A 27,087-nucleotide genomic window follows, 5' to 3' on the forward strand; every position below is an offset into this window, starting at 1 on the left:
CTGTCTTTATTATTTATGCTTCCTAGTAGAATCCTGGGAGCGTTAGCCATCGCCACCACTCACAGACCTGGACGGCGTCTGTAGAACATCCTTTCTGCCGCAGGCGTCATGAGAACGTGTTCTTTTTGGGTGAAGGCAACCGGTCAATAAACCCACACATGTTACCTGAAGGCATCGATGTTGCCGGATTCGAAACCACCCTCGTTACGTAATAAATGAGAAGAATAGCGGGTTAACCGAGAGGCCGATTTTTTATTAGTCATATCATAAGAGGCCAACAAACACTGACACCAAGGACAACATAGGAGAAATTACTTGTGCCTAATAAATGAAATAAAGAAATGATTAATTAATGGAAATGAAAGTGGATGAAAAAACAAGTTGCCGCAGGTGAGGAACGATCCCACAACCTTCGCATTTCGCGTGCGATGCTCTACCAAACGTTCCTCACCTGTGGCAAGTTATTTTTTTATCCACTTTCATTTCTATAAATTAATCGTTTCTTTATTTCATTTATTAAGCACAAGTAATTTCCCCTATGTTGTTCTTGGTGTCAGTATTTGTTGGGCTTCTTATGATATTACGCTCGTTATGGTTGCTCGTTAGGTAACGAAAACGTGGAGAAATAGGCTGACGAATAAGAGCCAGCTATCCCAGTATATTTAGTATTAGACACATAACTGAGTATTGGAAGAGGAGAAAGCAGGAAACAAAAGAAGGCGTTAGAAAACAAGCCCGTAAAACCCCATTTGAGGAGATACTTTGGCTTCTTACGTACTATGCCACCTGTGGTCTCACCTGCAAAGATAGTCATACTTCAGGGGGGGTTACAAGCCTTACAAACTAAACGAAGACAGTTTAAAATGATTTTATGGGCAATAATGTACTTTACTATTTTGCATACTTCTTTGTCTCCGGCACCACCACGTGACAATACATATATAATAAGACACATTAAGGCTAGGCTATGATGTAAGCCATCTTCTTTATTTCGAAACCCCGGCCCTTCGTCGTTTTCGTTCAGACCCCCTATAACTTCTTCACAACGTCCACGCACACAAATAAAGAAGACTCATCCCTCCTGGGATGATACATAAAGACTTTGCCAATGGTTGCAAACTCAAGCACGCCATCCTCGTTGACGTAATCAACTCTCTTGAGACCACCTTTTTGCACTGCAGTTTGCAGCACGCGATACGGTCCGATGTACAGGCTCGTCCACTCTTAGGGTGAACACGGCTCACCGTGGCCGCGCTCCGCGGGGCGCCAGTGCGTCCGGCGCGGCGGCGCATCGAAGCGAAGCGGTGCAGGCGCACACGGACCCAGGGGAGGTGCTTCGCGTCGTCTGCTACAGCACTGGAGCGCCCCGCCGCTTGCTGTGATGTACACTTCGCTAGGCCCAGGTGAATGAGTGCCCGAGGCGCTATTCCGTGAAGCCGCACTTCACTAACTGCAGCATTTTCCAGCTGGTTCCGTCTACAGCTTGTGAACAGCCTGCTTAATCAATATACATAAACAGAAACAAGCATCTCACCACATAAATCACTTAGCATGTTTTTTATAAGTGATGAGGGTAAAAATACAGTAATTTTTTTTCTCGCTCTTAATTAGGCTGGGTCCTAGAGGCGACGCTTCATAGTCGTGTCAGGGACGCCACCCAGCCTGAGGCTCTTCTTAATTTCTCGAACGGTGGAGGTCGGGTTCGCAGCAGCCGCCGCAACAATGGTCACTCTTTGCCGGGCTTTACGGGGAGCATCCGCAATTCTTCTATCCTTCTTGTAAGCCTGGACGATTGTATTTACAGTTTTCAGTGGCCTTTTTGTCATCTCCGATATAACGCGTTGAGAATAGTTTTGTAGGCACAGATCTACAATGCGTCGTCTTTCTTTTTCCAGTACCCGCGACATGGCTAGTTTCCAAAGCGCACCGGGGAAATCAAATTATCCTGCACTTTAAACAGCGTTTTTATCGCCGAAGTGCCATGGCAACCAGCAACCGAACAAAATGCAATTCATCATGCAAGTCGACGGAAATGCGTTTAATGGAAACACCTCTGGTGTCTTTCGATTTGGCGAGTCATCCCAGAATCTGTAACTCCTGAGTGGCCAGTCACCCAGTTGAGTAGTCGTTGGCTGCACCGCATCATCATATTAAGCTAGGATGGGGTAGCATGACCTACGCAACAAAAAAAAAAAGGGGGGGGCGGCTCAGCGGTTGATCGGGCTGACGCCCATAGTCAGTTAAAAAGTAGACTGGCCTTAACACAGCAATCTGGCTTGGGCCGGGCTTAGCGTTTACAAACGTCGAGCCCGTTTGCCGACCACCGGCATGCTGTGGGCAGACGACACCATGCCGGCCTTATGACCATCGGTTTAAATGTCGTGGCCGCCTTCGTCCAACACACGGACCGGCCACTTCCCCACGACGGCAACAGCATCGCTTGTCCGGGGCAAGGGTTCCTGTGCCGTATTCATATTTTACCCACTCAGCCTCGCCACCCCCTAACCCCTAAAAAAAGAGAAATCAATTCCTCCTTTTCTCCAAATTTATCCGATGCCCCCCTATATGGCGTAACGCAGATGCCATGTGCCGCTTCGGGACGCATACCGCACAATTATATGCTAGTGAGAATATGCATATGACCTATTCCGAGGAAGTACTGAAATGAAATACAAGCGAGTAACGGCTTAATTACCCGGCAAGACGTAATTTAAGCTAGAAAACAGACATGTAGGTTATAGATTTTCCACTTCAATTACGCGGTCGGGCTAGGCCTGACTGTCCCAACGTGGGAGCGGCCCGCAGCGCGCTGAGTCGCGTACCTCAGGACCTTATTAAAGTCTTGCGTCTATTCATCCATCCATTCAATTACCTATTCAAAACGGACAGAAAGGGCATTCGCATGTGGTCTGCATCGACTCCAAGGAGAAAAAAAACAAACAACCAAATAAACGACGGCGCCACATGTTTCACTCCGCCTAAGCAATGTAACCAAATAACTGACCGACGATTCCTCTAAATAAGAATGCGACTTCTCACGTCAGGTAGCCGTCAAAGGACCGGCACCACTTCGGCGATTTTGACTAATCTGTGACAACAAAAATATGATGTAGAAAGATGAAAAGGGGGAGTAAAAATGCCGCCAAATCAGTTGCTATGTAAAGGAGAGGCCTTTCCAACATCGCGTAAAGCGCTCCATGCACCCCTACACGAGACATTAACGCGTCAATAAGAAAGTCGCGAAGTAGCGGATGTCACTTCTTAGTTGCTGTCGAAGTAATATTATTGCCCTCCCTAATGGTAAAATCGATGGCAAACATGATGATGCATGATTGAACAATCGTTCTCTAACTTTCTGTGGAATTTACTGCGGGTTTCGGTCGCTTTTTTAGGTCAATAAAGCACATTCGTTCTAGCATCAAGACATGCGCGATATGGCGCGCTAGGCTCATCACATGATGACTCCAACGAAGAAGAGCGCGTAATATGTTTCTCGGTATGCACTACACCAAGTGCTGTGAGAGTCAAATAAAATGGCACCAGCCTAATAAAGAGCGTGAAGAAAACACTATATTTTTACCCTCATCACTTATTAAAAACATGCTAAGTGATTTATGTGGTGATAAGCTTGTTTCTGTTAATGTATATTGATTAAGCAGGCTGTTCACAAGCTGTAGACCGAACCAGCTGGAAAATGCTCCAGTAAGTGAAGTTCGCCTTCCCGCCACGCCGCCTCGGTCGCTCATCACCTGGGTCTAGCGAAGTGTACTTTACAGCAAAGCCAGAGCGGCGCGCTCCAGCGCTGTAGCAGACGACGCGAAGCGCCTCCCCGAAGTCCGTGTGCGCCTGCGCCGCTTCGCTTCGATGCGCCGCCGCTCCGGACGCACTGGCGCCCCGCGGAGCGCGGCCACGGTGAGCCGTGTTCCCCCTAAGAGTGGACGAGCCTGTACACCTGCTTCGTACCCGGAAGAACCTTTTCTGAAGATTACGAAATCGTTCAGCTGTATACGAGGTATCCGCGTGCTGAGGCGGCGGTCGAAATATCTCTTCATAACTTCACGGTATCGCTGGTAGTAATACATACATACATACACACACACACACACACACACACACATATATATATATATATATATATATATATATATATATATATATATATATCTTTGGTTGTAGTTTCTTTTCTTGTTACTGTTGTCATTGTAATCGGTATACTTTATAGTTCTTGTATCCAGTTTTTCCATATATATATATATATATATATATATATATATATATATACTGACCACCTGCACTTGCCATATATATATATATATATATATATATTACTGACCACCTGCACTTGCGCGAGAAGCGGAAAACTTACCAGCGATATATATATATATATATATATATATATATATATATATATATATATATATATATATATCGCTGGTAAGTTTTCCGCTTCTCGCGCAAGTGCAGGTGGTCAGTAATAGCGAGCTGTTGATTAGCGGGGAGCACAGGTGCCTTTCCAAATGCTGCGAAATACGGGCTACAGCCAATTCCTGCAGTGTGTGAATGATTGTGATAAGCTACAGCGGCCCCCACGCAGCACTTCCATCCGCCTTTGAAGCTTGGATACATGGAAATACGCTGTTTCAAGTCTCATGTGATTCTTTCAGCTATGCTATTTCGTGCAGGATGGTAGCGCGCGCAGTGTCGCTGAACAACTTCTCGTTCCTTCGCCCACTCTTGCAGACGCTGGCTAACAAATGCTGGTCTATTGTCTGATATTACTACTTAAAAAAAATTATGGCGTTTTACGTGCCAAAACCACTTTCTGATTATGCGGCAAGTCGTAGTGGAGGCCTCCGGAAATTTCGACCACCTGGGGTTCCTTAACGTGCACCTAAATCTAAGTACACGGGTGTTTTTCGCATTTCTCCCCCATAGAAATGCGGCCGCCGTGGCCGGGATTCGATCCCGCGACCTCGGGCTCAGCAGCCCAACACCATAGCCACTGAGCAACGACGGCGGGTGATATTACTACTCTAGTACTCTTACACATATCTCCACTCAAAAGAGCAATCGCACTATTCGCGTCTCCCTTTCCCGGTCGTGCAGCCACTATTCTAGTGCACTGATGTATTGCCCCTATAGCTATAGGAAAGACTGTTTTCCTTACGCCTGGAGCCATTTTCTTGAGCTCTGCAAAATCCACCTGGACGACTTCGAAGGGTGGGTCAGAATGATGAAGTAGGACCTTCTAGTATATTCACTGAAGGTACCTGGTTTTGCGGACTTGACATTGATGGCAAGACTGGACATATCGCTGGACGTCTTCTTTCATGTGTTTCCCCCCGGAAACGCTGAAGAATCTTGCGATCAGTTCGCCAGAACCCGTTGTGTCCGCCAGGATCTGGAGAGTCATGATAAAATTCCAAGATTCGAGGCACTATTGTCTCCGGGACTACGAACTTTCCATCGTGGAACCCCAGTTCTTCAGTACCCTCCCACAGTAGAGTTGCGCTGATATTTTCCTGATCTGGGGTTACCACAAATCTCGAAAGTGTGTCGGCATCCTTGAGGTGTTCGCCAGGTCTGTAATGGACCATGAACACAACTGCTGAAGCTCACTAAACCACCTCTGATTTTTCCTGTAGGCTCTGCGAGGTTAAGGATATATGTTAAGGCTTGATGATCGGTAAAGAGCGTGAAGTTCCTGCCATCCAGGTAAGGCCTGAAATAGCGTACGGCCATTAGGACTGCCAAAGCGTCTTGCTCCGTAGTCGTGTAATTGAGTTGCGCTTTCGAAAATGTATGTGAATACTACCCCACGACCTTCTGTTGCCGGTTCCGTGGAGCTTCTGTATCCATTTGGTAAAGCACTGCACCTGTGCCGTAATAAGAAGCATCGGTGTTAAGCTCGAAGGGTAACTTGAAGTCTGGAAGCGTCATAATCGGATCAGACGAAATGATGCTCACAAGGCTTTGATAAGCGGAATCACACTTTGTTGTCCACTGAAAGGGCACATTCTTCTTGGTCATTCCTGTGAGGCACTTAGTCTTCGTCACATAATCTCTAGTGAATGACCGAAAATGTCCCGCAAAGCCGAGAAATACCCCCAAAAAATGTAAGTCATACGGATTCTGCATTTTTGAGATTCGTTCCATTGATTCCTGCTTTGTTGTCTTCGTTAGGCCATAACACACTCTACCCAGGAACACAACTTTTCATTGGAAAAACTAACTTTTCTTGTCATTAATCTTGAGCTCCGCAGCACTCAGTGCTTGAAGTAAACTAGCGAGATGCTCTGAGTGCTCCTCCTCATTCCGAGATTAAATTGTTATATCATCGATGTACGCGTTACAAAACTTCCCAAGAAACGGCCGCAAGACGCCGTTCATCATCTTCTGAAACCAAACGGGTGAGTTCTTCGATCCAGACGGGAGCCGATTATACTCATAGATGTCAAAGGGCGTTATGAAGGCACAGTTTTTCTTCTATTCTTCAGAAAGTGGAACTTGCCAAAATTCCTTACATAAATCAATACGCAAAAACACTATATCCACCCGTCTCGTCTATTATAGACTCTATTCGTGGAACAGGAGAAGGAAAAAGCTCTGTCTGCGGATCTAGACAGTCCTTTTAGAAGGCTCAAAGAGGACGTTAGCACCGCGACGAGGGTTGTCAAAACTGAACTGAACGTGGAAAGGATGGACGCGAGATTGGCACACCTATTAGAGGCAAAGAATTCCATCACGGCCAGGTGGAAGACGCAAAGACTGAATGGCAGACTGCGAAAGAAGGTAGCGGCACTAAACCGGGAAATCGAAGCACACTCGATCGAGCTTTCCAAGCAACAGTGGAACGAGGTGTGCGCGTCGGTAGACGGACAAATGAGAACCGGGCGCAAATGGAACCTCCTAAAGCAACTGTTAGACGACAGGCAATCCAAAGGCAATCAGAGATTGGCAATCGATAGGATTTTACAAAAGCACAAGGAGCAGGGCAAAACGGAAAGCGAGTTCCTAAAGGAGCTGGCGGAGACGTATCTCCCACTGGGCCCGTCAGGCGACGGCGACTATACACAATACGCAGGGGCAGAGGTCGAAGAACTCGACGCGCCCTTCACAGAATCGGAAATTTGGGATGCCTTACAAGGCCTCAACGGACGCTCCGCTACGGGCCCGGACGGGGTCTCAAACAAACTGTTTAGGAACCTAGACGGAAAGTCGGTCGAGAAGCTCACCGAAGAAATCAACAGAGTGTGGGAAACGGGACAAGTACCAGAGGTCTGGAAAGAGGCCTCGGTCATACTAATACCGAAACCCGGTAAACCACTTGCGGTGGAGAACATGCGGCCAATATCGCTCACCTCGTGCGTAGGCAAGACGGCCGAACATGCCATACATAACCGAGTATTGCGGTACATAGAGAGAGAGGGCCTCTTCCCACATAACATGGTGGGCTTCAGACCGGGCCTCTCCACACAGGACGTAATGCTACTACTCAAGAAGCATATAATTAACGGCATGACCAGAGACACCAGGGGCATAGTGGCCCTGGACCTAACGAAAGCGTTTGACACGGTCAAACACAGATTTCTAATGGAAACGATCTCGGTGATGGGGCTCGGCCGAAAATTCCACTCTTACATAGGCTCCTTCCTCAGAGACAGGAAAGCCACGATCAAAATAGGACAGACCACGTCCGATTGGTACACGCTGGGCGCGAGGGGCACCCCACAAGGGGCGGTGCTCTCCCCACTATTATTCAATCTGGCAATGAAAGGGCTCTCGTACCGGCTGACGAGAATGACCAACGTCAATCACGCCCTGTACGCAGACGACATTACGGTGTGGTGCCCGGGAAGGTCTGACGCAGAAGTCGAGCAGGCTCTTCAAGAGGCGCTGGAAACAACGGAAGAGTACCTGAAGGAAACGGGACTCCGTCTGTCCCCCAGCAAATCGGAACTGTTGCTGTATAGGCCCTCAAAACAAGGCATGAGGAATTTGACGCCGATCGATCAAATACCGATCAAATTACATACGAGTACCGGCCAGCCGATTCCCAGAGTGGACACTATAAGAATACTGGGGCTGCTAATTGAGGCGAAAGGTGGTAACACACAAACTGTCATGAAACTCACGTCCAAAACGGAGAACATGCTCCGGCTGATCCTCAGGGTGACGAACCGCAGAGGAGGGCTCAGCGAGAGCAATCTCATCAGACTTTACCACGCCTTCCTCATGAGTCACGTAAATTACGTAGCCTCGGCGCTAAGATGGAGCAAGAGAGACGCGGCCAAGATAGAGACACTGATGCGCAAGAGCATCAAAAGGGTGCTAGGTCTTCCGATCTCTAAAAGCACGGAGCAGCTCGATCGGTTAGGGGTCCACAATTCACTATCGGAAATCATCGAAGCGCAGACCACGGCACAGGTCATGCGGCTGTCGACCACCAGGGCTGGCAGGGGCATCCTAGAAGAAGCAGGGATAAATGCCGAGGCAGAGTGCAACGCACGCAAGATTGCGCTCAGCGCGGCGGTCAGGGGCACTTTCAAGGTATAACCGCTTCCGAGAAACGTCCACCCGCAATTCAACGAGCGGCGCCGAAAGGCGAGGGCCCGAGCACTGCTAAAATCGACCGCCAACTGCCCGGGCCTGGCGGCATTTGTAGACGCGGCCCAGTATGGGCGCAGCGACCGGTACGCGGCCGTCTCGGTACGCTGGGATCGCACGATAATTAACGCAGCATCGGTTAAGGGGGTAACGTCCGAAGTGGCCGAACAGGTGGCAATAGCCATGGCAATGAGAGACCCCGAACGTCCTTACGTCTACACAGATTCGCGATCGGCGGCAAGAGCATTCGCCTCGGGCTCAATATCCCGGGAAGCGGCGGCCGTCCTCGGCAGCGAGGGAGCCGCGGGTCAGCACAAGGTCAAATGGTTTCCAGCCCACATGGGGGCCGACGTGCAGCCCGAATTTCCCAACGCCAACGAGCTGGCGCACGGACGCGCGCGAGGACTCACGCACTGCGGCGATCGTGGCGAGCGAAGTGGCGGGGAGGGAGGGGAGCACCGAGACCCGCGGCTCACCTTCAACGAAATAACAACACACTATCAGCTGTCAAGGAGGACCTTCCCACTCCACCACGCTAAACTCACCAGACCACAGTCATCAATATTCAGAATGCTTCAGACAGGGCCGTTCCCCTCGAGAGGCAGACTGAGCCGTTATTCACCAGAAGTAGAGCCGCAATGTCCGGATTGTGGCGAATCGTACTGCTCGCTAGCGCACATGCTCTGGCAATGCTCCGCGTTAAGCGGCACCGTGTTCACTAAAGAAGAAGACTGGGTGGACGCCCTGCAAAGCGTCGACCACCAGACCCAGCTCCAGGCCGTCCAGAGGGCTCACGAAAGGGCGGAGGCTCACGGGCTTCCCGTCCGAACGTGGGTGCGGCCCGCGACCCCTGCGGGCCACTGAACCAAGAGTGGGTGGGGAGGGGTTCCTCAGGACACAATAAAGTTATTTCCTCCTCCCCCTCCTCCTCCTCTGTCTGCTTGTTAATTTGCATGCAGTACATGCAGAGTCGGAGGCTTCCACCTTCCTTAGGTGCAATAGGGATGGCCAACGTGAATGTAGACGCGGATGGACGAATGATCCGAGCATCCAACATCTTTTGAAGCTAGTTATTCAGCGACGTTCTCTTCTCCAGTGACATATTATAGGGCTTTTTTCTCACCGCTGTAGTATCGCTTAACTTAAATGGTACCACAAACTTGTTAGTTACCTTGGGATATTACTTCAAGAATAGGAATTCCGGGTAAAGCAGCTTAACATCTTCATTTCACGATGGATTTCGCAGGCTCCTCGAAGACGAAGCTGAAGAAGCACCGAGTCTGTGGCGCTTCTTCTGTGGTTACTTCTCCACTCCAGTAGATGTTAAGACGAAGTGCGCTGAAGGCTGGACCTGAAAGGAGCAATTCATAAGGTACTCCGTCGAATACTAGCGCCTCTACAGCAAAACTGTTGCGGATATATCATATGGTTACTCATGCCCATTTATCGTGAACGTCTCTCCTTTCGTCGTATCCCATGTACTTTTACAGACAGTTCCTATTGTACCTTATCACTCTCAACAATGCTGACGTTTATACTTGTGATGCTTGCTCCGCTGTCAACTAACGCGTCCCTTTCCTTTCCACCAACAAAACTGATATGTACAAGGGGCTGGCATGCGACAAATAAACAGCTGCTCTTGGTATCGTCAGGTGGAAACCGAAGCAATACTTATTTCCATTTTTTTAGTCACATCATCTGACTCTTCACATTCACTTGAGCCTCCTTGGTCAGTTAGAGAGGGCACAGGAGCAGCGGTAGATTTACAGCTTTCAAGCGGGCGTCTTTCATCAGCTCGTGTGGCCTTGCACCAGGCATCGAGGGTTGCCGCTGGGCTCCTGAGCGTTATAGGTAGAGGTTCCGCATTACCTACAGAAGTTTTTCAGCACTTTCGTGCCCTCTCACTTGTATTTGCTCCTGAAGGTATGGACTCAAACCATGAATGACAAGTGGCAGCTCAGGCAAGGCTGAGTCAGCCAGCTGGAATAACCTCCTTTCCTAATAAAAATAGCTGAGTGCAGATCCACATCTGTACTTGAATGTGATAGCTTTGTGCCATTAGAATAACTTGTTCTCGCCAAAAGAGGTGAGAAAACTCTTTCCTCTTCATCTTGAGGGGTTGCAGCCAAGAGTCGGATGCCACAGCGTTGATTTGTTCCGATGATGAAGGCCATCTACATCTTGACATGATTGTCCATACAGAAAGTGTGTGGCTGCGCCAATTTGTAATAAGACATAGTTGGGCTACTCTATTGTGGCAGCCACCTTTACTCCGAACCCCCGGCTCTTCGTCGTCTTCGTTCCGACCTTCTTTGTCCCAACGTCCATGCGCAACATATATATATACATATATATATATATATATATTGCCTGCCGTATTTGCTGGAAACCGTTACATGTTCACCATGCACCAACTGGCCCAGCAAACTACTCTACTATATATATATATGTGCGTGTGTGTTTGTTCATAGAATACTCCCTGGCCGCATCCAGTCGATCGATACTCGGTGTTGCTAGCTGGTCGGCCTCACGACTACACACAAAACCAAATGTTTCTGCGATCTGAAGAGAACTGGTACTTTCAGTATGACATGGCCGATGGCAAGAAAGCACAAAACTCTTTTCTGCATGTCATGCTCACCAGCGTATGTATTTCCTTCTACGCCTGAACCTGCATTACAGTGGAAATGTCCGGCGAGTTGCCATCGCAGAATGTGAGGAGGAGCCGGAGTGAAAAGCTGTTGCATGGTTGTTGCACGAGTCGTTCCCGGCGGCTCAGGGTATCGTTATCATGCTGTCGGGCCACCGAAGGCATCGACGCGCTTGGACGCGGTAGGTCGTCCCCTCCATTGTTTAAAGGGACAAAAAAGGCAAATATTTAGTCAAGATAAAATGATAGATTAGTGCTTCAGATTCTGTAAGGCGTCAATATTATCGCGAACAGGGCCTTAGTAATGGAGAAGCTGAGGTAAATGCAGGACATGATTAAAGACTCCCCCGGGGCATTCAAGCATTTGCCCGATCACGAAAGCACTCCTCAGTTAAATTCTGTCATTGTACTCAACCACTAGTAGCAAAAAAACATCATTGTATGGTATTAGAAGATGAAATAAAATGCTACTTATACAGTTCTATTTCATTTTTAGAAAGAATAACTAATTGAAGTTACTGTCGACAACTACGCGGGCGGTCGAAAGGTTTTGTTTTCGCTCGACTCTGCGCCGCGCACGCTTTCGCGTTTCAGCAGTTTCGTTATCGCGTAGTGCTGCGCTGGTTTTGCTGGCTCGCAAAACTCGCACAAACTTCAAGTAGCAGAGAATTCAACTTCCATGTTATGCCGCGGGATGCCCGAACGGTCTACGGCACTTGACCAAAAAGAAGCTGCAGCGGCGAATCCACCGCTCTGTCTAGGCTCGGTGCCGCCGCCTGTCGGGCGCCGTTTTGCTCAGCGACGGCAGCAAAGGGCGGTGATGGCGTATGCAGCGTCACCACTCCCCCGGTTGGGTGGTGAGAGATTTGAATTTCGAAAAACGTATTCGGACCCTTAAGATGCAATTTTCTGGTAAACTGACTATTTTCTTGGCCCGAAACAAGCGTTGCGAGGTTTCTGGTACGGTATTGCAACAGTCCACGTTGATTTCTTATTTGCCTTTAGCGCCCCTTTAACGCTGCTCTGCGGGGGACATGGGCGACATGGTCAGGTAGTTTTTCTATATACTTGACTTATTCTACCTTTTCATTTGCAACTCTTTTTTCACTGCTAGTACTTTCAGCCCTCGTCGCGCAGACTCTATGGTTATGGCGTTTGGCGCATGATTACCAGATTGTGGGACTAAACGTCCGCTTATAAGGGCCGGCATAATAATAATAAGAATAAAGGATACCGCATTGTGCTTAGATTTTATTGTGCGTTAAAGAACCTAGGATGGTCGGGAACAAATTCCATGCCCTTCTGCGCCGTGCTTACTATATCTACATTGCAGCTTTGCCTAAAATCCAATTAGAAGTCATGAATGGAATAGTGCCAATGTTTCGCGTGCCTACGAAATACTACCTCTGTCATAGCTCTCCGAGGCTACATCGCGCCAAGCATCAAGTTTTGTTGGATCATCTCAGTGACAGTCAAACTTATAGCGCGTTCGGCTGCCGTAATCTGAGTTCGGCTCGCTGGCACTAAGCCACCGCAACGATATTGTGCTGTTTGGCGAACGTATTACTTGAGGTGACTTCACACTGAGTTTCACTGGATCGTCGATCTTCTGAGTCCTATCGATTTTCTTTCATTCTAATATGTTGACGGTTTCCAAGAAACTTTCGCTGCATTGCAGATTCCCCATCTGATGTCAATAACTCTGGCAGCTTGGAATTATTGGCAATTGATCTTCAAGTTGTACTTGTGAAGCGCGCACCAAATAAGAGAAGGGCACAGAAAGGGACGAACACAGAATGCGCTACTCCGAAGAAATGTTTATTCTAGAGTCGTGAGCGTCATATATTCCCACGTGTTAGAATAACAGGACAGTCAAGCCCGTTCAACGCTAACAAAAATAAAAAATAGCAAAACAGTTGCGATGTTGTTATGGGGAAAGAAACAAATTATGATAGGGCATGACGCCACAAGTTTTGTTCGCTTTTACAAATCTTGAATGCGTGACTGCTATCGCTATTATACATGGGGATACGTCACGCGCACCTCTCTGTAATAAAAATTTGCTGTCGTTAGTCAGCCTGTTCTCTGTCATCTTATTCTGGTGCTTTGGACCTGAGCATGGATGTGTAGCAACTATATCTGGTTCTTCTCCGTAAAGAAAGTGGGGCTGTTCATTCCACCTACGCGAGCTGCGGAACGCTGTGAGCGCCGCATGGGTGCTAATGTGATGATCATGCCCGCAATTTCACGTGCATACTTAAGTGGGACAATAATAGGATAGAAAATTGTGCTTGTGTTGTTTGGTACGCCCAGAAAGATTATAACTTTAAACTTTTACTCCACAACGCTGTAGCACGTATTTAATGTTATTGTACAGATCAAAGCGTATGACGAAGACGGAAGCAAGCTTAAATTATCCTCTTACAACACCACTATGACGTCCCCAGTGACAACATGACGGAGAGCCGCCGGCGAAATTTCAATCATTGCCAGCGTTGCGGTCAACTTCTATAGGTGTCTTGAGTTGATGTATGCCACTGGCTATTTCAGGGAACTCGATTTTGTTAACATTTACCGGAAATTTGAGCGCGCTATTGCTCTCACGTCATGAGAAAGACAAACCGGTCGCACAGGTCAGAACAAATGATAAGCGCACAAGAGCTCGGCGCTGGTACAGTGGCTGCTGCGCTGCTTGAGCGGCCTTTTCCACTGCTTATGCACGAATTTCCCGTATTTGTCTGCAGAATTGCACAATGCATCTCTGTTCACGGCAGTACGCGTCCTCTACTTATCGAATTGCCGACCAGTTTTACCGCAGATAATGATTTTGTCTCATCTGACGGGCTAGTGAGAGAAAATGCAAGCGATTGCCTGGGGTAGGCCAGTCAGGAACAAAGAACATTTCCCAGATAAGTGCAAGCGCGTCGCTTCGCAGTTATCGGCCTTACACACTGTGCAGGTAACACACGACATCGAGACATCTGCCCCCTTTTTCCTGATAACTGGGCGTATAAAAACACCCAAGAAGGGAGCTTCACACGGAGCTCGAGGAAGACACCGGTGAAGGTAAGTCTGGCTCTTGTTTCTCGCGCGCCTGCGTGTGTGTCAGGTAGGGAAAATAAAATCAACTACGACATTATTTACCTGAACCCCTTGCACGTGGATTGTTCAACGCGAGTTAACAGTGCTTCATCTCTAATTCACGCTCTAGAACTCTTCATTATTCCCCTTGTTAGATAAACGTGCTTGATTTACTTCTTCATCCACTTAGGCTGAGGAGTGCTCTATGGTGGAAAAACAATGAACAGTAATGAATGATCCTTTGTAACATACCGGCAAGGCTGTAGTCAATGATGTAATAGAAATGAAGGTGCTACCCAATTTAAATGTCGAGGTATTTCGTACTTACTAAGAGCCAAGCGTGTACAGGCCTAGGCAAATTACGTGCTAATAAGGACGACATTCTTATTAGCACGGAAGTGTTGGGTTCGCATGTATTGCGATATTGCCGTAATATAGAAACAACAACAACAACAAAATTGTGGTATTGGCTTTTCGCCTAACGTTAAAGTGGTTTTGAAGCACCTGTGGTGCTACCAAATTTATATGTCAAGGTATTTCGTACTTGACATAAATTTGCCTAGGCTTGTACACGCTTGTAGACAGGCATGTACAAGCCTAGGCAAATTACGTGCTAATGAGGAGGACATTCTCATTAGCACGGAACTGTTGGGTTTGCGTGTCTACAAGCCTCGTATTTGAAGTGCCTATCGCCGACGAAGCTGGAGCTGTGACGCGCAGAACTTCTTTTACCTGAGTGCAGTCAGCGATTCACCGTGACTGTTGGTTTCTTCTGCACAGAAAAAAAATTTTTTTCAACCTTAACCGGGCGTCTTTTTCCCATGGCTAACATCGTTACTTTTAAGACAGATTTTTTTTTACTGCACACAACAGTGAGCTCGAACCACACCTGTGATGAGACAAGCCGTAGTTGAAAGATGTGTGTTAATTCTGACCCTCTGGTGCGCGACGACATATCTGGCACTGGAAATTTACAGCGATTGAGATTAAAGTTCATTACAAGCACTTTTTTTTTCTATTTTCTCGCTGCTATCGTCATTGTAACTTGCAACAAGAACGTCGCCAAGAAACTAAACGTTATTACTTCGTATCAACGATAAGTCTTATTCATGTTAGGATTAGTTCCTAGCAACGAAGATATAGCCTTTAAGGGGTAAGGTAGAAGGGTAAATTGTCAGAAATTTGACAGATCAAGCCGCCTTAAGGGTGAATTTTTTTTATTCTGTGGTGATCACACTGGTCGCTGTAATGAATGACGGAGGCCGAATACGAATCAATTAGGATACACTTTTGTAGAAGAGAAGTTTTGTGAGTACGGCCCTTGTTTGTATGCTCAAGCAATATATTCAAGAAACGGTGCTCAAGATAAAGCAAACTGGGAAAGAGCACACGCAGAGCGGTTGTGTGCGAAGCGCTGTCGAAAGCTCCGTCTCTTCACTATGCTGCCGCATGAGTATGTTAGTGCATCAACGGCCTCCACTTGCTTGTGCCACACTTCCCTATCCCGCTCTATCCCTGTTATTTCGTCCTAGTTGACGCATGTACTGCGCAACCATGCTACTCAATTTTTTTCTGTTCTTTTTCGCCGATCAGCCTTTATCATTGCTGTTCTCAACGGTTCAGACAAGCAGCCGAATATAACTTTCACATTAAACAGCCCGACGCCAGACACCTGGAATAGGATCACGAAGGGCTGCAACTTAGCACAGTTTACATGAGTGGTGCAGAGTGATAAACAAGAAATGCCTGGACAATCCGGTGCTTCTTTGGGTGCAACGCTTATTCTAGACTGTCCCTGACATATGCAAAGTAATGTTGTTTCTGTAGCTACAAACGACGCTATAGTTGACGCAGGGCCTCTAAGGCTGTTTGCTTGCGGAAAAATCGCCAAAGGAAATATTTATGAAGGGTCCTTTAACTCCATATTGAAGGATGCACAGGGATTTAGGAAGCTCTAGGTTTTAAAATCAGCCTCAATACCGCGTCAAAGTAACTCGGCACCCATATTATTTAATGTTGCTTCAATAAAAAATTATTTAGAAAGACTGGCGCAATATTTAGAGCTACATATCAGACAGAGAACAGCTGTTATATACAGCAGATACAGTGATGACAGGCTTGCGATAAAATCGACACCTAAACGTCCTGGGTCGACAACAATGTCTCGAGCCTGGACTATTATCAGGCAGGTCGACGTTCTGCTGCAATTCTTCTGGCTACCTTTTGGGTGTCGGTAAGGGAAGAGAAATTACACCGTAAAAGAGAAAACAAGACGACGGTTAGAAAAGGGACATTGTCAACATCTGAATTTAATGGAAAGGTTACCGTCGCCACCGCGCTACCCGGGTGAAGGCCTTACGGACAGTCACCCTTCCAGCCTGACGAAAAAACTAAGCTTTTTACGTGGACCTGTGTCATGCCGTAATAAATGAATATTTCTCCGTTCATCTTCTAGGTTCCTGTACAAAAATGGCCATCACTCCTTTCATCACTTTGAGCCTGCTTGTCGTCGGTAAGTTGGAGCTAACGTGATGCTCTTGAGCATTAGACTGCTTTGCAAAACAAAACAAGAAGTTTCAATGGATACAGCAATCCAGCAGCGATTTCTTACAGTTCTGATTTTCGTGCTTCATTTATTTTGACACATACCTCACGGGCTTCTAGTAGAACATTTTGTGAGCGGGAATGAGAGTATAAAAGTGAGCTTCGGCCGGCAGAAAACAGCCAACTCAGAACTGGCACGGACCGGGGGAATCGGACTGTCTAATTAAAACAAAGCATTGCGAGGACCGTTGACTTTATGAAACAGTTAACACAGTAATAATGAAAGCGCGATGCCGTAAGCACGTACGCGTGTATAAGAAATAACAAGCGACTTTATACAAATATGTACATTCCACATCGAGTCATATAAATACAATATCAGCTGAAAGAAAGCATATGGACAGAATGCAGTTATTACATGGGCTATACAACTCTTTTTCAAGACTGTAAGAAAACGCATGCGCATCGCATTAGCATGCGAGCCAAGTATTATTCTGCTGCGTGAAACAGGGAGCGAACGCTCTCTTATAAAAGATTTCTTCTTTAGTTTAGACGTAGAAACGTAGAACAGAAATCTCTTATGTGAGATTGTTGGCTCTCTCCAGTATTTTCGATGCCCCCTCTATTTTGAAGCAGTCCATAACTCCGTAGCTCGCGCACTAATGCACATCCTTCCGATGTTCTAGCAAATGGGGAAGCGGCGGTTGCTAGCGCGTCTCTCTCGTCTTGTCATCCCTCTTTTGTCGCTCTCGGGCACCTGTGTCGGGTGCCAACCTTGAACAGTTGTCAGATGCCAATCTTGAAAAATGCGCCGCGGAAAGAAGAAGAAACGGATAGGCAAGGCATCTGCGCTGCCCCAACTGAAAGGGAACACTGTGCTGCTGAGGAATGAACAAAATAAGCATTGCGCTCTTTATACATCCGTTATTATTAGGCCCTTTTACAAAAATTTTTGAGGAATTTTATTCACTGAAGGGGCATCGCACTCAATCCAGCCTGTTCTGTTCGTAAAAACAAATGTTGTTGCCCTTCCTTCGACTTATTTCTACTTGTGAAACTTGTTTAATTGACTGTTTTCGAGTTTATTGCCTTCTGCGTATTCGCAGTCAGCGGTGAATGGTCGTGCTAAATGTCAGAAAGCCGCCATCGCACGCAGTGAACTGAGGTCCTCATGTAGGATTCAGCTGAAGACGTTTCTAAACCGAATAACAAGTTCGACTTAGTTTGTGGTCGATATCGCCGGTCATCCTTATTATTATATGGAATCGCAGCGGCGCGCTCATGCATCAAGCGCGACTGAAAATGCATCAGCAGGACTCCATCTTGCTCTCTGCACACGCAGTTCTCACTAATGACGTGCGTTCGGAGCGGTTCTGCCGGCTTCCTGTCTCAATATGTTCTTAGAGCGTCCGCGTACCGCACTTAGAGAGCTGCAGGCCCCCATACGTGTAGAAGGCTGCAGTTCGAGTGTATTCCGCGTTGACGCAGGCGCACTCGCTGGCACCAAGCAGGATGCCAACAACTACATTGACACCGTGCTGCGCGACCACCTTCCGGCCAACGTGCGTTCGCTCAACTTGGACCCCACGAACCTGCCGGGCTTCAACATAAAGGTCGACTCGACGGGTCTGTCCAACCGGGACCTGAAGGCTCAGTTCCCGTCGGGCAAGCTTTACGGCCTGTCGAACGTGGTGCGCAGGCGCGGCGACTGCGGCGTGCCGGGCTGGCAGGGCTCGAGCGTCACCACCGGTTGCTATGTGTCCCTCGACTCGCTGCGACTCACTTTCGACGGCAGCGTCACCGGATACAGCCTTCTTGGCGGCAAAAAGGACATCAGCCTCGACCTAGTAGTCGAGAAGACCAACGCCTTCGTCGAGGCTACTGCGGCCCTTGGTAAGTCTACAGACGCCGTCAGAATTTGGTCGCCAAGCAGGAGAAGCAACCAAAACGTTTGAGCATTTTCACACCATAGTGAGATGCGGCACCGGTTCGTAGCTTGTCACCGAAAAAAAAAAATCATGACCAATTCCACTCTGTGAAGGTGGATGACCAGCGAAGCTGTTTAGCACATGGCACAGAGGGGACACAAAATTTTGAACAAAGGTACGAACACATTTATTGTCCTGATCGGTGGCCATCATGGCAATAGGTACGCACACATATTCTCGTATCATCTCTGTTGCTGAATGTGCAAGGATTTTTATGCCTACCCAAAGAAAAATTTGTCCGTCACGTAAGACAATGAATGACTCACACCCCCTTAAGCAATTGCTGATACTCCCGTAACCAAGGAAAAAAGAAGTATATACCTGAGAGTCAACTTTTTTTCAAAATGGTGCTTATTAATAACTAATCCACTGAAAAAGGCATAGCCAAGTAATGATTGCATAGAATGAAGTGATTTTGCATCACATTTAGGAGCTGAGTTTTTGCACACGCAGCTTTGTTGACGGACGCGAAATATCCACGGAGCCCTAGGCAGATACAGCTTCGCTGTAAAATTTTTTCCGCTTTACCCTAGATAGGAATACTTTAGACCGCAATAAACTGGCACCAAGTCACACTACAAGTTCGGGTGGCCAGTTTACTAGAAGCTGGCTTGGTTGCGACAATTCCTGCACTCCTCAAGTTCCTCAATTAGGAACGAATCAAGTCACTGTCAGTACACTTGCGAACAGGAAAGTGCATGTACTCATTTTAGATCCTCTTGAGTTGCGCGCATACTAAGGTACGTCCATGCTACGTGGTCCGCCTTGGGCAGAAAAAAGCTATGACCGGGTGGAGTTTCTTTTCAAATAAATTCAATGCAACGAAAAAACTTTCCCTTCGCTTGAGCGTTGACGGGTGGCCACCAGAATAAATTGCTGTTCTGTTGTTATACTAGATTTCGTTCCTTTCTAGCAGCAACATATTTGATTTCCTACGTTGCTATGCGGTCGCCCATCCAGACAGGAGGTCATATTTCATAACTAAAGCTTCGCTAACCTTGTTTTATTCTACGATTCAAACGGCCTGCACTCTTGTGCTGGTTCTAAATCAGGCAAGAAGAAATGCACGACAACGGGCGCGGAGAGAACACAAGCGATGCCTAACGTCCTCTCGTCATTCACGATTTGTTGTAGGAAAGCTGTTCGAAGGAATAACAGCGAAAGTTTACAAGCTGCGGTAACTTGTAGTTCCGCTAAGAATACGAGTAACGCTTTCTGTACATAAAGGGCGCTCCAGTATCTCTGGTCGATACCTAACGTGGCTAAAATCGTGAGAACTGCTTTGCGGGCCGGCTTTCCATCCATAAAAAAAAAACAAGACAGCCGTACTTATCATACTTTTGGCGTGATATTTTAGAGAGTTGGTTTTAGTCGTCACCACGCTGAAAATTGTGTCACAAAATAAAAGCAATCGGGCGCTCCGGAACGCGCGCGCTTTTTCATTCCCTATTGCTGAGCCTTGCATCGCGATCTCTCACGCATATATTTCCCGCTTAACTGTGTCTCTGTAGTTGATGAAGGAAGCATATGTTAATATTTTCTCTTAAACCCGCGATAAGAGAAGAGGAAGAGTGGTCAACCAGTGCAATAAGAAAGCATTAGTAACTTATTTCGGACCCTGTCGTTGACGTTTTCTCTAACCTCCGTTCCTCCTTCCCGACTCCACCAGGCCAGCCAGCTACGTTGAAGACGCTGACGGTGACCGGCTTCGAGTTCCGCGTGAACGTCAACAAGAAGCTCGGCCTGAGCGAAAAGCGCGAGAAGAAGTTCCTCAAGGCCATCAAGCAGTCGGCCAGCGCCATTCTGCAGGGCATCCTCTACACATCCTTCCGCGAGGCCCTCAGCCGCTCCGTCAGCAGGGTTCCGCTGCCCAGACCGTGAAACAGCGGTGCCATCTGCCACCCCAGGCAAACAAGATTTTTGAACAACAAATGGGAATAAAAGACGAATCGTTCTACACTATTCTAAATTGTTCTTTCTTTCTTTCTTTCTTTAGACGATGATCAGGCAACAAATATCTCGGCTACTGAGTTCCAAAAGTCAGGCAGTGAAGGCGTTCCCAAAAGGTGTCTAACGCTAACTAGAAGCAATCTTTTGTTAGTTGTTACCTGTCTATCTATATAATGGGATGTTAAAGTGACGCGAAGAAACACGCACTGCTGCCAAATCTTTGTATCACTTGTCATACGAGAGAGAGAGAAGTGGTTCTTGCGGGAAAGGAGGAAAGGCTGGCACTATCTTCTGCAACCCCTGCAGGAGCATGACTTAGCGCCAGCAGGGTGTGGGAGATGGATTAAAAGAAAGAGAGGGTAGGAGGGAGAAAGGTAGAGGGTCGTCCCAGTAGCATCAGAGCAGCCCGGCCAAGAGGTGCATGGGAAGATTATTTTATCTTACGTGGCGGGAGAGAGAGAGATACAAGGCTTTAATAATATGCATATGTTAGCCTGGCTGTTCGCCTGACATGCTACTCATGGTACTGGGTGATGATGAGGATATATTCAGTGACAAATACTTAACAGCACATGCAGACACGCACATACGTGCATATGCACTGTAAGAGATATTTACGGCGCTGTTACTTTAGGTAGTGGTTAATGTGAGTCAGATAAAGAAGGTAGGAAATACAACAAGAACGCCGCAATAAGAGGAAAAAAAAATGATCGTTTGAGACTTCTTCGACGAATGTGACTGAACACATATTTCAAATCAACTTCAAGATTAGATAAATGTTGTTTACGCCACAAGTATTGTACTCTGTCTGTAGAACCATAAGAAACGACCTCAGGAGGGCGTCGGCGCTAGATGAAACCAATTATGGTGTGCACAATGTAAATACCCGGGCACACTTGTCTATTTGAATTTTCTACTCAAGGTCACTATGTCGAGGCTATTTCCTTCTCCGTAAACAGTCCCCTAAGTGGTAGGCCACGGTGAGACGCACTGCTCTGTGTGCAGCGAAGCCAGCCGCTATACGGGAGCGACAGGTCACCTTATCGTTCTGTATCCTGACTGGTGCCGAGGCTCGCTTGGAGTAGGGCGGTATCGTTGATAAATTGAAGCTGTGGAAGGCAAATGCATGTCAATAGGTACGAGTAGAGGCGACCAGCCCGTTTGGAAACATAGGCTAACAAGCTATTGTCTGGAAACAATGGCACACGGTCGACGGCGCAAGCACACTTCTGAACTCACCTCTCTAGAAATCTAGACAAGTGTGTTAGGGCCTGTAGAGTTACTATTGTGTCTTTCAATTGGTTGATTGATTTGTGAGATTCAACGTTCCAGAGCAACACCAAGGCTATGAGCGATGCTGTAGTGGACGGCTCCGGATTAATTTTGACTTCCTCGGGCTTTTCAACCTTCTCGTTACCACGGCCGTTCAAGGCGGGTAGCGGGCGACCAACGAGCGCCACCCCCAATTTCAAGGCTCCCGGTGCTCTTAAGGAGCTGCTGCGCAATTTAAAACGCAGTGTGAGTAGTAAACGTACGTTTTATTAGTAGCTTTTTTTCCTCTTTTTTGTTTGCGCCGCGGTAAAGTGTGTTTGAATGAGCGCGCAGAGATGAGCACAAGTTGAGTTGAGTTGAGTTGAGTTGAGTTGAGTTGAGTTGAGTGGTTTTAGGCTACTGGTGGGATTTGCCTTGCATTGCTGCCGGTAATTGCTCCACCGTAGCGACACTTAAAATAAATAGATCACATAAATCAGACACAGACCTCACAATTACAAATACTCCTTCCTAAGGTCACCACGTGGAGGCCAAATCCGTGTCCTGCAGGTAATTTAATAGAAGGCGAGAAACCTCCTTCCTGCACAACTGGTTCCCGCGCGGAAAACCAATGTCCTGAAGAGAACTGTGAGGAACTCCTGCCTTCTTGAGGGACCCGAATAACACACTCCTTTCCGCGTTATACAGAGTACAGCACATAAGGTCATGTTCTATGTCACCGCACACACCACACGTGGAACATAATGGAGACAACGCCAGGCCAGTCTTATACATCCACGCAGGGGTACGAGCAGAGCCCGTGCAAATGCGGAGCAGTAAAGTGGCTTGGTTTATATTGAGACCCTTGGTCACACATGACTTGTGAGGTGAGCTCCACAAAGAACTGAAGTGGCACAACACCGCTTTTCCGAAGAGTCTCTTGTCCTCTTGAGGCACTTTTCTCAATGGATTTTCAGATAGCGCTCTATGGGCGAGGCTGTCCGCCATCTCGTTGCCTATGATACCTATGTGCGAGGGCACCCTTTGGAAACGTATGGAGAAGCCTTTGCTATGGAGATTCTGCACCGAGCGTAGGGAGCTAAGACATAAGACATCAGTAGGAAACCCGTGCTCTAATCTTTGAAGGGGAGATTTTGATTCTGCAAGAATGACAACAGGTTGAGGCATACAAAACCTTAGCTTCTTTAAAGCTGCTTCAATGGCAACGCTTTCGGCCATTGTGGAGGATACGACTGCAGTGAAGCGAACAGACCAATCATACTTCAAAAAGGGAATTTGAAAAGCACCTGCACTAGATCCTTTGACCTTGTCCACAGAGCCATCAGTAAAAATTTGAAGACGTGCATATTCAGTCTCCAGATGTTCCAGTACGAGCGAAGGCGGTGCCACCAAAGGAGAACTCCGCTTGGCGCGAACGTGAGGAATTGTCAACGAACAATCGAGGCTCGCGAATGACCAAAGTGGTTTCAACCTCTTAGTTCGACCTCTAGCGTCAAGACGCAGGTAACCAAGAGTATTAAGCACAAAGTGATTGCGAGGATAGCAGAAAGTCTGTTTGCTGAGCTCTCACGCGAACGACGTCGATGTTGTGATTCCGTTGCATCATAAGACAATTATTTGTACATCATTAATAGCAATCAGCAGTGAGGACGATGTCAGACCACGAGATTTTAGCTCGGACATTGGAGATCCCAAAAACCCGCTCGGACCGTCGTTGGCTATACTGCAGTGAATTTAGTTTTCTGCCTGTTGGCGGAGAGATTGATTTTTTGTGCCGACTAAGACGTCATAGAGATGTTGGCAATCTTAAATCTCTTATTTTCAGTGTCCCTGCAGCATATGTCGGAGATTTTCGCTGCCAATCCGACAAAGTGTGAGGGTCTGCCCAATATTTGTAGCAGCTAGCGGAAAGATGAAGTATCCGCTAGACAGAAAACATTTTTTTTTGTAACTCACGTCCCTTACGTAATAGAATCTTGAAACTTTCATGCACTGTTGATAAATAAAATAGAAACATTTTGTATTTTTAGGAATATCTTTTTTTCATTTCTCTTTTTATGTTATCACAACAAAATTGTTTACATTTCCTGCACCTTTACGTAAGCTTCGTTTTTTACGACGTACTATATTACTTATTACGATCTAACAAGTATTCGTAGAACTTACATCTTTTGGAAGTACTTTCCTTAAGCTTTCTATTCGTACTGTTACTAATTTTCTTTTATATTTCTTTGACTTTTTTTTCGGTCCCTGTCAATAATTTACAACATTGCTTGTTCCCCATGCTACCACCACCTAGTATTAAAACGCTGTATTAAACTGACAAACACAACCCTTGTATGGTGTAGCCTGCTACTGTTGCCACAACTGCACTAACCCCCTTTTTTCCGGTTTAGGAGGTCCGCCCGACAGTTTTTACTTCGGAACTTCCGACTGTGCAATCATAGTACAGCTGTTTATTTGTACTGATGATGACGACGAATGAATGAATGAATGAATGAATGAATGAATGAATGAATGAATGAATGAATGAATATTGAATGTATACAGGGCGTCCCAACTAACTTTAGCCAGAGTTTAAATTATGCGAATGCCACGTAGCTGGACAGAACCAAGGTAATGTTGATTGCCGTCGCTTGGTGATACTTAGCATTTTTTTTTGTTCTACCTGATTACATAGTTGGTCCTTAATCATTCAACTTCTCAAATATTATAATAAGATGAAAAGTGTCAATGAGAAAATTGTAGAGTGACACGAAAAACTCCCTATAGAGCTTTCTGTTGCTCGATACGTGCTACAAAAAAGCGTTTTTCTGAGCGTGAAAGAAGCCCGCGAATGCGCGCAAAGTTCCTCGAGCGTGCAGTCGCGCGGCCCCCTCTCCCACCGCTTCCCCACTTGCAAACTGCTATGATATACCTTACAGTTTGTGTAAATAAACAAACAAACAAACAAACAAACAAATAAATAAATAAATAAATAAATAAATAAATATCAGCCATTCATTGTGTCTTTCTACCGGGATGTGTTGCAAACAGGTTGCAGCCTTTGGGGTGTATATTTGTCCCACACTCTTAAAACGGTTGCACCCTTTTGGGTGTATATTTGTCCCACAACAATAATCGTCATCTGCCTTGCTTGAGTTTCCTTTCTTGAAAACTAGGTGTTCGCTACTTTCCTGTCGAGAATGCTGCGTCACACTGATAACGCGCATGCCGTTCGTGACTGGGAAGTACCGGGCTCGCAGCGTTAAAGAAAGGAAACGGGGGCAAGACAGATAACGATTATTGTTGTGGAACAAGATAAGCCCCAAAGGGTGTAAATTTTTCTAAGAGTGCACAACGATAATCGTCATCTGCCTTGCTTGCGTTTCCTTTCTTGCAAACTCGGCGCTCACTACTTTCCTGTCGAGAATGCTGCGTCACACTGATAACGCGCATGCCGTTCGTGACTGGGAAGTACCGGGCTCGCAGCGTTAAAGCAAGGAAACGCGGGCAAGACAGATGACCATTATTGTTGTGGGACAAATCTACACCCCAAAGGGTGCAACTGTTTTTAGAGTGTGTATAAACATATACACTCTTAAAACGGTTGCACCGTTTGGGGTGTATATTTGTCCCCCAACAATAATCGTCATCTGCCTTGCTTGCGTTTCCTTTCCTGAAAACTCGGCGCTCGCTACTTTCCTGTCGAGAATGCTGCGTCTCACTGATAAGGCGCATGCCGTTCGTGACTGGAAAGTACCGGGCTCGCAGGGTTAAAGAAAGGAAACGCGGGCAGCACGGATGACGATTATTGTTGTGGGACAAGATACGCCCCAAAGGGTGTAAACTTTTATAAGAGTGTAGACACGACAGAAGATAAATCTTTTTCGGGTGACCGCTTTTCACCGTATAAAAAATGTTATCGCACGGCGCGGGACGCGCCCGCATGTATCCGAAGTTTCTCGAATGTTATCAATGTTTGTACCGGTTGTCTATTGCCAGCCGAGCTTGTGTAATCTGATTGCATGTGTGACGCGAATTGTGTAGAATTTTCTGGAAGACACGCGGGCACCAGCGATTACTCTGGAACCTTTTATGACTCGTGTATCGCCGCTGTCGTTGTGCTTCAAGTGTAGCCTGTTTTTGAGGGCACAGATTCGCCCAATAAAACATTAGCTTCACCAGTCACAGTATTGCTGCTTTTTTCACCGCCACTACCTCGTCACAATATAGGGGACAGAGACGGCGTGTTGGTGTCGGAGCTCACGTCAGCTCTTATGCGCATCACCTGCCGCTGCAGGCTGTACCGAATCGCACTTTATCCGGTGTTTGCGCTTTATCCAGTGTTTGTTCGAACTACGTCCGGTACCGGCCAACCGTCCAAGACTGAAACTAGGAGCCAGCAGGGAGGACAATTGTACAACGACAACCATGAGATCACCACATTACTTTCAGCATGACCCATGTATCCGGCAGGAACTATTCGGCAAGACAACAGACAGCAGCAGCAGCCGCGGTAAAGACATAGAAAGGAGCAAAGAAAGCTTCGCTTTAAGAAATTGTCATATTATCCAGCGAAGGCACGACAAGTTTAGATATATTCTACCATGTGCGTTGTCTGATCCTCTGTAACGTAAGAACTCGGCTATCCGTTAACCGAACACATATCTTGTACGTATTTACTGCTTCCCGCTCTTTTTAAGCCCACACACCTCGAAAGCCGCCATATGCCTGGGGTTCTGGACCTTTCAAAGCAATACTCAAACTTGTGCAGAGGGCACACATTACGCGGACAAGCCTTAAGGCCTGTATCGCATCTGCACCTTGGCATTCGTTTCCAGTGTTGCGTTGTGTTTCAACCGCTGAAATCGAGCTGCGCAATTTCTGGAGGTCTCATGCGCTGCTGTGAACTGGTTCACATTGGTGACGACGAATCGAACAAACCTCGTCTTCGCTATTAAATGGAATAATTGGTTCCATTCTCGGTGTTTAGGGCCGCGTGCATATATAACA

At 46.9% G+C, this 27,087-nt stretch overlaps 2 protein-coding genes across 4 annotated transcripts in view; both read left to right on the forward strand.

Annotated features, from left to right (window-relative positions):
• The first annotated feature begins 14,225 nt into the window (after positions 1 to 14,225).
• Positions 14,226 to 20,832, forward strand: LOC135905741 (salivary anticoagulant protein P23-like). The gene is made up of 4 exons (XM_065436756.1): positions 14,226 to 14,323; positions 16,794 to 16,850; positions 18,371 to 18,775; positions 20,540 to 20,832. Exons 2-4 carry the CDS (start codon positions 16,808 to 16,810, stop codon positions 20,749 to 20,751), a joined length of 660 nt encoding a protein of 219 aa, XP_065292828.1. The 5' UTR covers positions 14,226 to 14,323; positions 16,794 to 16,807; the 3' UTR covers positions 20,752 to 20,832.
• A 1,141-nt stretch (positions 20,833 to 21,973) lies between these two features.
• LOC135905742 (tachykinin-like peptides receptor 86C) overlaps positions 21,974 to 27,087 on the forward strand; it is a 108,930-nt gene continuing 103,816 nt past the window's right edge. For 2 of the 3 annotated variants that reach the window (XM_065436757.1, XM_065436758.1), the window contains exon 1: positions 21,974 to 22,338. The gene's annotated coding sequence lies outside the window, so the exon portion shown is untranslated. Of the gene's footprint in view, positions 22,352 to 27,087 lie in introns of all 3 variants that reach the window. The other variant, XM_070533940.1, reaches the window with a different exon arrangement.

The sequence above is a fragment of the Dermacentor albipictus genome, chromosome 1, assembly GCF_038994185.2.
Source record: "Dermacentor albipictus isolate Rhodes 1998 colony chromosome 1, USDA_Dalb.pri_finalv2, whole genome shotgun sequence".
Taxonomy (NCBI): Eukaryota; Metazoa; Arthropoda; class Arachnida; order Ixodida; family Ixodidae; genus Dermacentor; species Dermacentor albipictus.

Excerpts from the sequence above, each read along its gene's own strand:
- LOC135905741 (XM_065436756.1), top strand. The coding sequence starts at position 16,808 with ATGGCCATCACTCCTTTCATCACTTTGAGCCTGCTTGTCGTCG. Across the intron at positions 16,851-18,370 it reads TTTGAGCCTGCTTGTCGTCG|GCGCACTCGCTGGCACCAAG; the intron begins GTAAGTTGGAGC and ends GCGTTGACGCAG. Across the intron at positions 18,776-20,539 it reads CGAGGCTACTGCGGCCCTTG|GCCAGCCAGCTACGTTGAAG; the intron begins GTAAGTCTACAG and ends CGACTCCACCAG.